We start from the raw sequence: 12,535 nt of genomic DNA on the forward strand, positions 1-12,535 counted from the left end.
ACCAAGGGGCCAAAACCTCTGGTGCATTTCCATATTTATTCCTCTCTGATAAGATTGGTTTTGTCTGCAGCTGAGTGTAACTCATTTCAAGGGACATATTGATATGGCTCCTCCACTCTTTCTCTCTCCACTCGCCTCTCCATTGGCTAAGCTTCTTTTATACCTGTGTAAAGATGCATGTCCACCATAAGCTATTCATTCACATTTCTTTGGAAATAATAAACAAGCTATCAAATGCAAGTCAGGGCCGAAATTGCACATCAGCACAATATATAGGTGGGCTATAGCTCTGACATTGACTTTTTTAGCCCTCTCTGCTGTCATGGCTGAAATTGCTATACTACTTCATGATGGACTTGGCTATGGTGCGGCAAGCAGGTCAAGCTATTATTATTGCGACAGGCACCAGGCTCTCCGATGGATTCCACAATGGATTTTGTTAGCATGTCGGGCTTAGAAGCGACAGGGGACTGCAGTGTATGGGTGTCGACGAGCTCAGAGCTGTTGACGAAAGATAATAAGGAGGGAGAAACATGAGGGACGGACACGAGCAGCTGCTCTGTTGTTGTCTTTGGCGCCAGAGCTCGCATTTGACAGCACGGGAACCAGCGCAGACCCATCATAACCGCCCGAACCCTCAACGTTGGTTCTGGAGCTTTCGGGCCTATGACTTTTTAATTCCTGAAAACACCCCAGGCCTTGTGTAAGAGCCGATGACACAGCGTGTACTTTGATATCGAAGACCGTAATCTTAACTGAAAACTGTGCCGCGTAAAAAGTTCTCTGCTGCCCTCTGTGCCGTTATGGTTACATTTCCTGCGAGACGCATTGCTACGCCGGCTCTTCGCAGACAATTCCCTTTTACGTAGGCTACGTCTGACCTTAGGCCTCGGAATTAGGCCACATGCATATGCAAACGTCTAGGAAGGTGCAGAACAAAACAGGGTCGTCTCATCTCTCTGGAATGATAACCATTCAGGCCAGCGGATCTGCCTCTAATGTGTCTTTATTCTCTGAAAAGCGCACCCAATAATCGGAGAGCAGATCGTTGAGCGAAAGTGCGCTCACCTAGCCGTAACCCGGGGCGACACGTAGCGGCCTAGCTACCGCCTCCTTATGTAACGTGTAACCTGTGCGCTCGCCACTGTGCCTCTGCTTTAGAGGCATCGCATTAAAGCCATGGACCAAAATAACACGAGTCTGCTCTTGCTGCCTCCTGCTTCTGCTTTGTGCACATGCAAGTGGGTGTGTGAGGTCCTCAAATTACCCCTGGCATCTGAGCTCATCCGTTCTGGCCGTGCGTGATTGATATCACTTTCTCTTCACTATCTTTCTTCCAGGCCCTACAACCGGGATTAATTTCAGGACGCCACAACAAAAATTGATCAAACGAAACATACACAAAAAAATCTATAAAAAATTTGTGGTTATGTCACTGTTGTAAATAATAGCTGAAAGGTTTTGAATTTGAAAATATTTATGTGGTAGTAGACAATTAGAGAAATATAACTGCATGTGTGTTATTGTAGCAGATGCTGATTATGGTTCTGATGAGTGTAATGTTTAAAAATCGTTTTGTTTTAAATAAAATATCTGTACGTCTATAACCTGTATAGTGAAAGGACACGAATGTCCTTTTACTCAGTGACACCTTTGGGGTTTTGCACTTCTTGACTTGATCTCGAGGATCTTGAATCACTGATCTCGAGGATCTTGAATCACTGATCTCGAGGATCTTGAATCACTGATCTCGAGGATCTTGAATCACTGATCTCGAGGATCTTGAATCACTGATCTCGAGGATCTTGAGATCTTCACTACTTACACATGCACAAGTCTAACACACGTGGTCTGGATAGGATGCCTCACTCTGGTCAGAATAGTTAAATTTCTTATTTATTAAGTCTAGCATATATATATATATATATATATATGATGAAATATAAATAAATACAATATATTATTTATTTAAAATTATTTTAAAATAAAAAATTTTTTACTTATGTATTTATGAAATGTATAAAATGTACAGGCATATCTGGCTATTTCTGGCCTGAAGAACATCTGGCCCTCTTCAGTGTCCAGCAGTAGTGTAATCTGCCAAAACAGAGGGGATCCACTTTCCTTGGTACTATTGGTGATTAGCCTACTAAGCTATTACTTTTTATGGCTCTTATACATTTCTCTTTTTCACTTTATCATGTGCTATTATCTGTCAAAAACCGCATTTAACTTAGTATATTCCCACTGAGCGGGAAGAATGAGCACTTCCTGTGGCATCTTCACACACTTGTGTGACCCTTAACCCCAGAGAACCAAGCTGGTGTAAATTGCAGTACTGGGCCTGAAGCGCGTATGAGCCTTCTTCAAAAGATGCAAATGTAAGCCCGGCTGTTGAATGCACGAGGCCGTGATAGCGGTAATGGTGTTCCGCAGTGCAAACCCTCAGGACTGAATTTGCATCAAACCTGGAGTCTAGTGGCTGGAATTTCAATCCATTATGCACTTCACTTTCTAGAAAGCTTTCCGATAGTCTCTTTATTTTAAACAGACGGAGGTGTCAGACAAAAATTTAAATGTTATAAGAATATTTTATTTCAGACACTTCAGTTTATGTCATGGCTTTCCAGCTACTTTACAGATCCTAGGGTCTTAAATCCCACAGTACCACTTTAAGCACACCTAATGGAGTGCATAGAAATATAGCTTAGTAAATAATGTAAAATGGATGTTGTTAAATTTCCTTTGATGCATGCAGCGTCTAGTTCAGGTATTTTCAGCTCCTGTCTTGGGTCCCACACCTGTGCATGGTGTCAAGTGTTTTCCTGTTGCAGTCCATGTGATCCAACTCATAAAGGGTTTGATCATTAGCTGATGAGCTGGATGTGGAGTGTTGAAGCAGGGTACTGGGGTTTCAGGGCTGAGGATGAAAAACCCTGCTCTAATTTGACACACATTTTCTGTATCGATGGTTTTGAACTCAGAGACTCAACGTTTCCCAGTCTACTTTCTTGGTTGTAGAGTAGTCTACAAATGATGGATATGCTACTCAAGAAGGTGTCATTTCATCCCAGGACCACGCTACCCCCCTTACTAAATCCTCTTTCCAAGGCAATTACCAAAAAGTACCTCTGTTCGCGTCACCCTTGACAGCCATTTTCAAAAATTGTTTCCTGTATAATGTGTGATGTTTTATGTTTCTGTACTCTTGCGTGTTTTTGGATCTCAGAATGGTTTTTCTCTCCTCAACAGTGGACGGTTGTATTGACTGGTCAGTGGACTTGAAGACGTACCGTGTTCTGGCCGGAGAACCTCTGAGGGTGAAGTGTGCCCTTTTCTACAGCTACATCCGCACCAACTATAGTATGACTCAGAATGCCAAGCTGCGGCTCATCTGGTACAAGAACAAGGGGGATTCAGAAGAGCCCATTATCTTCTCTGGACACCGTCTCAGCAAGGAGGGCGACTCCATCTGGTTCCGCTCAGCGGAGATGGAAGACAATGGCTTTTACACTTGTGTGCTCAGGTGAGTTTCTCTTAAACACCATCACGCGGTCTTTGCTTTGTAAAAGGCAGTGGCCACTTACATGTCACTTCTCTTTACCTTAATTTTACCTCAAGCTTAGCAAGGAGCAAAATGTCTTTGGCGAATCTAAGCTGGAGTTCAGTTTATTGTCCACACAATTTCTTGCCTGCGTGTGCCAGAAATGTTCCAGGTTGCAGTTTTACATTAGAAATGGACAATTAAACACTAACAAACAGTAAAAGAAATGGCAACAATACAATTCACAATGCTTTGGTTAACGTTAAACATTAAACACTACAAACACCCCGCGTGACACAGAGGTAACATAAGACAGACAAACAGTCCAAGAGATGATAGCTAGAGCACATGATCATTTAGAATAAGTATTACAATGCTCATATGCCTTCTGCTTAAATATACTTTCCATGAACTTATTATATTGATTTGTTGTTTATTGGGTAATTTCTATCCATCTGGAAAGGGCATTTATTGTACAAAGTACAAAGCCAGGCATGCTGGAGAGAATAATGGTGAGACCCTGTGATTTTCTGTGGCAGAGTAACTATAAGTGTCTCTGCAACCTTTGGTGACTATATCATCAACTTCATTCAAAAGCTGACATATTTTCATTAAGAAACTGATATGAATACATTAAAGCAAAGCCATTTGGGTTAAGATATTTTAAATCCATGTGCTTTTCCAGGTTTTTTTTTTGTGTGTTAGTATAAATGGCTGTAACATGAGTATAATCATTAACTAACATGTATTTCACAGGGCTGTAGAGGGCAAAGAGAAAAAAAAATCAGATGTTTAAACAGCAATTATTAGAACATGTGTAACAGTTCCACACTTCACTGTTATAACATATATCCTCTCAGACAATCTTACCTGGTCAATAATAAGGTTTTTTACAGGCTGTTGTAACAGCACTGCAGCATTCTTCCTGTGCTGTCTAATTAGGGCCGAGTTCCTGTCATTTCCATCACTGCTCTTATTATCAGTAGTGTCCCACTCATTTGGACATGCTCACAGACAGACATTGCACATCCTGTCATTGTGTCAGAACACACCACCAGGCCAAGACTATTCAAAAAGCTTCATGCTGGATTTTATGTTGGGGGAAAAAAACGGATCTTAAAATGGGTTACAATAGATGTTCCATGGTATAGTTTCAGTATCAGCATTTAGTTAAAAAGCTACAGGTTCTAAATCCAGTTCTGAACCCCAACAGAACCCCAGAACCCACTCCAGTCAAAAAGTGACAGATGAATGAAACGCTCAAAAGTTTGGTAGGCCATGCCCCATCGTTACATCACTTAACACTTCTCAAGAACAAGAAATGCTCATCAAAACCACTGTAATCTTTGTGTCAGTCTTTCTGATTTGAATACAAAAGTACTTTTGGCCAACACAATGCACAAAATACTGTACTACAGCACGCAAAAGAAATACAACTCTTCAAAACAAATCAGGAAGGAGCGGAGAGAGGCTGAGAGGACACCCAGTGCGTAGACAAAAGGAATTTCATCTGTCAAAAGCCGCTTCTGTGGGGTACAATTGCTGTAAAATAACACTGGCAAAGGCAGCTGCGTTGGAAATGACAGGATGAGTTGGAAAGTAGGGAATCTATTTTCTCCAAAGTCCAATCCCTCCAGAAGGAGTAATTCTGTGTTTCCACCCAAGAGAAATATACACGCCTGCCTATAAAACGCAGTCAGTGCCCCTAGTCACACATTGTCATGTCTGTACACTCCTACAGTGCAGCATGCTACAGACAGCAGTTGCAACCATGCACCACCAACATGCACAACATGCTTTATAGTAAAGACTTCTGTCCCTCTATCAAAAAGCTAAACATCACCGTATGTCCACAGGGGATCACACTGAAGCAAAGGCTCATACAAAGGCATTCATACTGCATTAGTAACTACACACACTCTTTCCTGTGGACTGAGAGAGCGAACGTGGGGTTCGAGCTGTGGCTGTTTGGGGTGCCGCTGTGGCAGCACTGACACTTGTTACGACATGGTCAATGGACCCCGCAGCGCTAATGTGCACTAAGCCCTCCTCCCAACACCCATGTTCCACACACTCTTCAGTCACACTGTCCTCCATCACCAGGCGTGGTGGAGAACACATTACATCTCACACCTCCACAGAAACAACGAAGGCCCATTTAGACTCCAACCCATAACATTATGCCTCTAAACACTCCTGGCATTGAGGAAGACCATCTGAAACTTAACTGCAGTTTGGAGGAATTAAAGTTCACGTCTCACCCCCTCCACTTTGTGCAGTTACTTTTTATTATTGCTTTCTTTCACACTTTCAAGTCAAAGAAGCAAAACATGTAATAATGTCTGTAAGGCTCTTCACCCTGTTAATTGTCCCAGAATGCTTCCTGTACTTCAGGCTCCTCTGGTTGCTGGACACAGACACCTTCAACTCCCCAGCATGCAACTGCTAACATATCACAACGGCATTATGACATTTAGATCATAAATTACTTGCATCATAAATGACCTTGAGGACCCACACACACACACACACACACACACACACACACATACACACACACATATATATATATATATATATATATATATATATATATATATATATATATATATATATATATATATATATATATGCACATGCTTTTCCTGAGTATAACCAGTAGCCATTTTGTCCTCTGTTCCTTGGGAATGGTATATTCTCCCCAAGGCGTACACAGTAATCAGCACCACCTGTCTTTTTCTCCCTTAAGATAATTCTCTTGTCTACAGTTGGCTGCCTTATTAACCTCTCCTTATAAACACACTCAGGTCTGCCTGTTTATTAATCTTAGCATCCAAGATCTTAAAGGGAGCAGGGGGGCGGGAGGGGGGGGGGGGGGGGGGGGGGGGGGGGTTGGGGGTACATTATTTATACTGCTGTTGCCAGCCATGTCCACAGCAGTTAAAGCTGATGTAAGCAGTTTTTTTATCACTTCAGCTAAACTCTGGCTAAATCATCTTTACATGCTGATAGCTATCACTAAAATAGTTGCTCTAGAAAAAAAGGTCTGTGACTGCCTTGGGCTCCGAAACAGACAATTAAAAATTTTAACAGAGTGTGCCTTTATTAACCCATCAGTAAATCTCTGTACAAGGATGCGCTCCTTCCTGACTGTGCATGTCTTTGATGGGAGGAGCTCTGTAAAACGTCCTGGCTGGAGTACATTAGTCTGAAGGGAGGGAGTTCACTCAGTAGGTCTGTCAGAACTTAACAAAGCCTGTAACATCAATTTCAGCACCTTTATGCTTTGTTAACCAATATGATCTTGTAGGAATATGGAATCTGAAAGCTGTACTAGTTTCTTTGAAAGCTGTACTGGTTTGAAGCTGTACTAGTTTCTTTATAATTAATTACTGTATTTACAGTTTCAATCAGTGCAAGTGACCGCTATCTGGACTCAGTAAATTAACCATGTTCTAATGACTTCCAAAGTCATAGGACTGGCAGTGACTTTCTTGATGCTGAATAACCTATGCCCCCCAAAAGTGCCTCTCTGCATCTACCTACATATCTTTGGTCAGATCTGTTCAGGACCTAAAAACTTTATTCTCAAGGCAAGAATGAAGTTAGATGTATCTGTTATATGATGAAGCTGCAGTAGTTCAGATCTGTTTGACCTAAATTCACATTATCTTGAGAATCTGCAGTTGAGGTTACAGATTTATAGTTGTGTCATGATAATTCAATTCAGTAATCTAGTCATATAGTGTAGATAATGTATTGCCTTTCTCAATGTAACCCATTCTTAGAAAATCAAACTCTATTGGGACAGTGTAACTGTTTTAGCAACATAAGTACATTGCTGTTTCTCTGCCATGAAAGGATAATGATAGTTTCAATCCCCATGCTGATTTGCCCACAGGGACAATGGATGAAAATTACCTACATGGCTAAACCTGACACATTTATATTAAAGCAATCTAATGAACTGGTTAATTAATTAAATGGATGAACTCTTAAAATATTCTTAGATACTCATTAGACATAATGACAGATTGGTGTTAATACTTTGTGCCACAGAAAACATTCAGAGGTCTAAAAGTCCATTTTTATTAACCTTTCAGCAACTGTATCTCCTTTACAAATAGATATCAGGAGGCCTTAGTAAGGAACCTTTAATGCTCTTGTCACTGTCAAGACTTGCAGTTTTCTGCTTTTATTAGAGAGTCTTGGTTTGGAAGTCCTATTATAAAATGTGTCAGGCCTGATGGTTAGATGATGAGGCAGATGAGGTGGTGAAAACAGTTAAGTGGTGCATAGTGATGGTGGATAATGGTAGCAGTGGATTACTAGGACTAGACCCGAGAACTTCTGTGTGAATGTCTAAGGCCTTTACACCACTCTACCAAATTAAGATTCCTCCATACCCATACACTCATTTGAGATGGCATGACCTTAAGTAATGGCAGAGACCACACACACATACACACACACACACACACACACACACACACACACACACACACACACACACACACACACACACACACACATACACACCTAGCACATGCTACCTTGACATTTGATGGATGTAAAAAACAATAATTCTGAAGTAATGAAGCAATTTGGTATGCAGGTATACTGGTGCAATAGACTCAAATCATTTACAGCTGGAGGCCTGAGGTTGCACTGCAGGCGAACAAGCGTTTCAGTACGAGTTAAGACAGTGGGGCCATGCTGCAGTGAAAACAGCCGCTCCATCTCATATAAATGTGAAAGAGCTGCATGTTTGTAGAATCCTAGTGGTGTCCCATAGCAACGGTGCTCCACTGTTGTAAAGATGTTCAGTAGTGCAGGTGCTGCTTCTGCTTAAATATAGGGAATATCTTTGAACCAAGGAAGCTAGCACAGGAGCACATAACAGTGCTTTAGTTTGCAACACCACAAGAATGCTGAAATTCAGACTAGAGACTCGAGCAGCTCCGGTTTCAGCATCCCAGATCACCCCAACAACCTTCAGCTTTTATTTTGAAAAATAGGTTCTGCCTTTAGAATATATTAATTTTTGTTATTCACGGAGAACATTTATTTCAGTGTTAAAAAATAATAACTGTATAGCTAAAACCTGAAGAGAACAGTTTATTTGTTTATATTACTGTATGAATCAAAGAAGCCCTTCAGAATACATGTAGAGTAGAACCAGGTGTAGATATTGTACATATAAAAAGCATAAGAAAATGTAAAATGATACTAGTGTCAAGAATGTTTGTCTTTTTTGGATCGGCTAACATCCCTTTCAGAAATGGTGTTCGTATACACATTATTATACAATGTATAATATATTACTGTATTTTCTGTTTACATTGTGGAATATGTTGACAACATATTGCATTTCTAAAAGTCCAGGTTTCATAACTGGCTAGAAAAAATCTAATATCCTGCTTATCCTATGCAAACCAAATGTTGGAGCTTTAATGTGTGTGTGTGGGGGGGGGGGGGGGGGGGTGATCTGTGCTGGAGTACTGCAGCATTATTTCTTCTCAATTACTTATGTCCTAATTAGCAAACCCAGGAGAAGTGAGTTAGGAGATCTTTACCCAGCTATTTTCACCCACACAGACATGGATTCTTACAGCTGCATTCCCCATAACCTCTGCTACTGATAGCAAGTGTTGATAAAGGCCATCTCCCTTTATGGCTAAATGAATGGCAGTGCGGTGTAAGCAGGTTTAAGACATGAAAGACCTCACTTCCTCAGACGTCTGCTCTCATTGTGGCCACGGGGATGGGGAGTGGGGAGACGTATCCACCCCCCCACTCTTTTACCCTTGGGCCCATTGATCCGCCTCAACATCTGATCTGCAGGTGTTGTTCACAAGGCTCTCAGCATGCTTGTTGAATCAACAGAGACCCAAGTGAGTTGGGATCTCGACCTCCTGTACCGCATGCTAAGCATGTGCATACACACACACACACACACACACACACACACACACACACACACACACACACACACACACACACACACACACACACACATATATATGTTTATATAAATATTCAAAATTACTGAAAACATGCTGAGTCATGTGACTTATGTAAAGAAAATCTTTTGACAAAATGTAATTTAATTAAGATGAAAGAGCAGGTTAGAAATAAGGTCAGTTTAGTTTCAGGAGATACATTTCATTGGGACACTTACTGTGAGACAAGAACACAATAATAGAGATCATTAATGCAGTTTCCCTTTCATGAAAACGGATGATTATGGATGATTCTCGTCCAGAGAATTCATGGGATTCAATAGGGCAATGTCGTGTTCCTCTAAAGGCCCTAATTATATCTGGCAGATTAGATAATGTAGATTAGCATGATAAACCCTGTGAAATTTGCATAAACGCTTGGATTACCCACAAAATCATCTGGTCCAAGACTGCACGCAAGCAGCAAACATCCTGGGAGCTGTGCATAATGCAGGAGGTTAGCATGAATCATAAAGATTTGGGCACCAAATACATGACTGAGACTTCTGGATGTCCTTTAGCTGACAGATGAGAAAGCAGAGATCCACTATACCAGGACCGTCATGCTTTGCATTTTGACACTTACTGTCAGTGTGCAATTGCTCAGTCTTCTAGTATCCTCTTCCAGGATACTTTTTCTTCTTCTTTTTTATGTTGCTATGGAGAATATTTCTAATATTGTCATGACTGCTACGACACTACCAAGAGAATGGATAACGCAGACTGTGTGTAGAGCGTGTAGAGTGTGAGAAGAGGGTGCGTGCTCTGACTGACAGCTGCCGCCTCTATCAAACAGGCTTTCAACATCATGGAGCAATTGTGATGCAATAATTCCTACATAGCAAGATAAATAGATGAGGTTAGATCCACTGAAGCATTTTCAATTGCAAATCATTATTTTCGATTACCAGCATTAATCAGATGTCTACCCAGAAGGAAATGGCATGCATGACCCCCCGTTTCTGTTAGGCCAAACATATTCATCACATATTTGTTACTGTTGTGCCTTCCTAAAAAGATATGAAGAAACAGACTTTAGTTGGTTTGGCAGTGCTGAGTCAGACATATGAGAGAGACGTCAGAATTTCTGGCTTCTGTCTTTTGGCCTCACAATGATTCTTTGGGAGAAATCCACACTATTGAAGATGATGACAAAAACAATGGAAAGGAAAATCTTGTGGCAATTAAGTGTCTTCTGCTGTATAATAATAAATACTAAGTATTATGCTGTATATAGTTTAAATGAGTGATATCCTTTAATTCTGCACTTGAGTTGGAGATCAATCCTGCCCCCTCTCTCTACCCCTTTCCCATACAGATGAAATGAGAGAGATGAACCTTTTAAGACAAATTATCTAATAAAATACATTTTTCCAAGTGCTGTCAGATGTTTCTGTAATTTTGTGTGCAGTGCAGAATTCTTTGCACTAGGAAAAAATTTGTTTTCGCATTGTATTAAAATGCTCAGGCTGAGATGTTATTCACAATTTTCAACCTACTCCAAGGTTCAAAGATGATACAGTGTAACTTCCCCTAATTGTTTATGTCCCAGAAGTTCACATCAAAGGCTGTAACTTACTTTTATATGTCTCTCATGTGGTTATATAAGTTTAATACATAATAATTAATTAATAATTTTTTTTTTTCGATTGAGATAATCCACCCCAAGAGCCCGTAAGATTCTAAGAGAGTGACAGGAGGTCAATTCGTGCAAAGCAGTGGACCATGTGTGCCCTGAACTACCAGCTACAATTAAGCCTGCAATAAAACTGCCATGGTACATCACAGAACCAATATGCATTAAGAGGTTTTGTTTTCCAAATTCTTTGAATATGCGTATGACTATGATTAAAAGGCATTTTGCTTTTAATGAGGTGTGAGTCCTCTTCACATTTGCAGTTGGAAATGAACAGTTCCCCCCCCCCCCCCCCACGACAGCATTGTCAAAGCATTAGTGTAATGTTCACTGATCATCTCTGTCCACACTGAATTTCCATTGTGTAGAAATTGTCCATTTTCAGAGCAGCAAGTCTAACCGCTCTCTAAGGTGTGCACTCTAAGGAGTGTGTGTGACATACATAAGGTGTGTCACCACGTCTTTTTCGATATTGTGGTATTGCCCCGAGGCGGTGCACTAAGAGGGGGCCCTAAATGCTTGACCCTTTCAGGGCGAACCCTGGACGGATGGTGTGTTGCATAGCAACGGATGGGGGGGTGGGGGGAGTGACCCTTCAGTTTCCCAGTTCTAATTAGAATATGGCCCGATGCTCCAGAACTCTGAACTCGGTTCTGAAATCTCACTAAGCAGTAGCAGCCGAGTGGCCCAACCATGCCCCATGATTAGTTTTCTTCAACTTTAATTTGGCGAAACACTGTGCACTTCAAGCTCATTTGCTATAACATCATACTGCATATTCTGTTCATAAATTTCAAGTAATGGAATGTTCTCCACGTTTTTTTAGACTCCTCCATCGCCCAGACACCTGTATGTGTTAAATGGCTCGTGAAATTTGCTCCAAAAGGGACAAATGGATTTTTCATTTACTATTGACTGTTGTCTAAAGAGTGCACTTTATGTAGCACAGACACACCAGACAACACCTGATAATAATAAAAATGGATAAAATGTAAAAGGCTAGGAAAGAAGACTTTCACGTACAAAAACACTATTAAAACAAACAGCGAAAAACAACTGCTATTGGTAGTTGACAATGATAATGCAATGTCAAAACTTATGGAGTAGGAAATATGTGAAAAAGGAGGGAAAGTGGTGAAAAAAATATTTAATTTTTTGGAAACTAGTCAAAGACATCTTTTCACAATCTTGTGTTTTTCCTTATCAAAATCAAAATCTAGGGTAATACATAATTAGTAGAAAGCTTTGGTTAATCTATCTTCCAGTAAGGCAAAGATCCAGGATCCTGCACAGGGACATGGGGGACTAGACATCCAGAGGCATTGCCTTTTCTCCTGGGATCGGAGCCATGTC

The 12,535-nt window shown here is 40.8% G+C and overlaps 1 protein-coding gene across 1 annotated transcript in view; it reads left to right on the top strand.

The window, feature by feature from the left end:
* The window catches only part of il1rapl2 (interleukin 1 receptor accessory protein-like 2), a 230,393-nt gene that overhangs the window by 126,942 nt on the left and 90,916 nt on the right, over window positions 1-12,535 (top strand). Inside the window, exon 3 of the mRNA XM_077022550.1 lies at window positions 3,253-3,526. Coding sequence (XP_076878665.1) covers window positions 3,253-3,526 — 274 coding nt within the window. The remainder of the gene's footprint in view (window positions 1-3,252; window positions 3,527-12,535) is intronic.

Source organism: Brachyhypopomus gauderio, chromosome 11 (assembly GCF_052324685.1).
Source record: "Brachyhypopomus gauderio isolate BG-103 chromosome 11, BGAUD_0.2, whole genome shotgun sequence".
Lineage (NCBI taxonomy): Eukaryota > Metazoa > Chordata > Actinopteri > Gymnotiformes > Hypopomidae > Brachyhypopomus > Brachyhypopomus gauderio.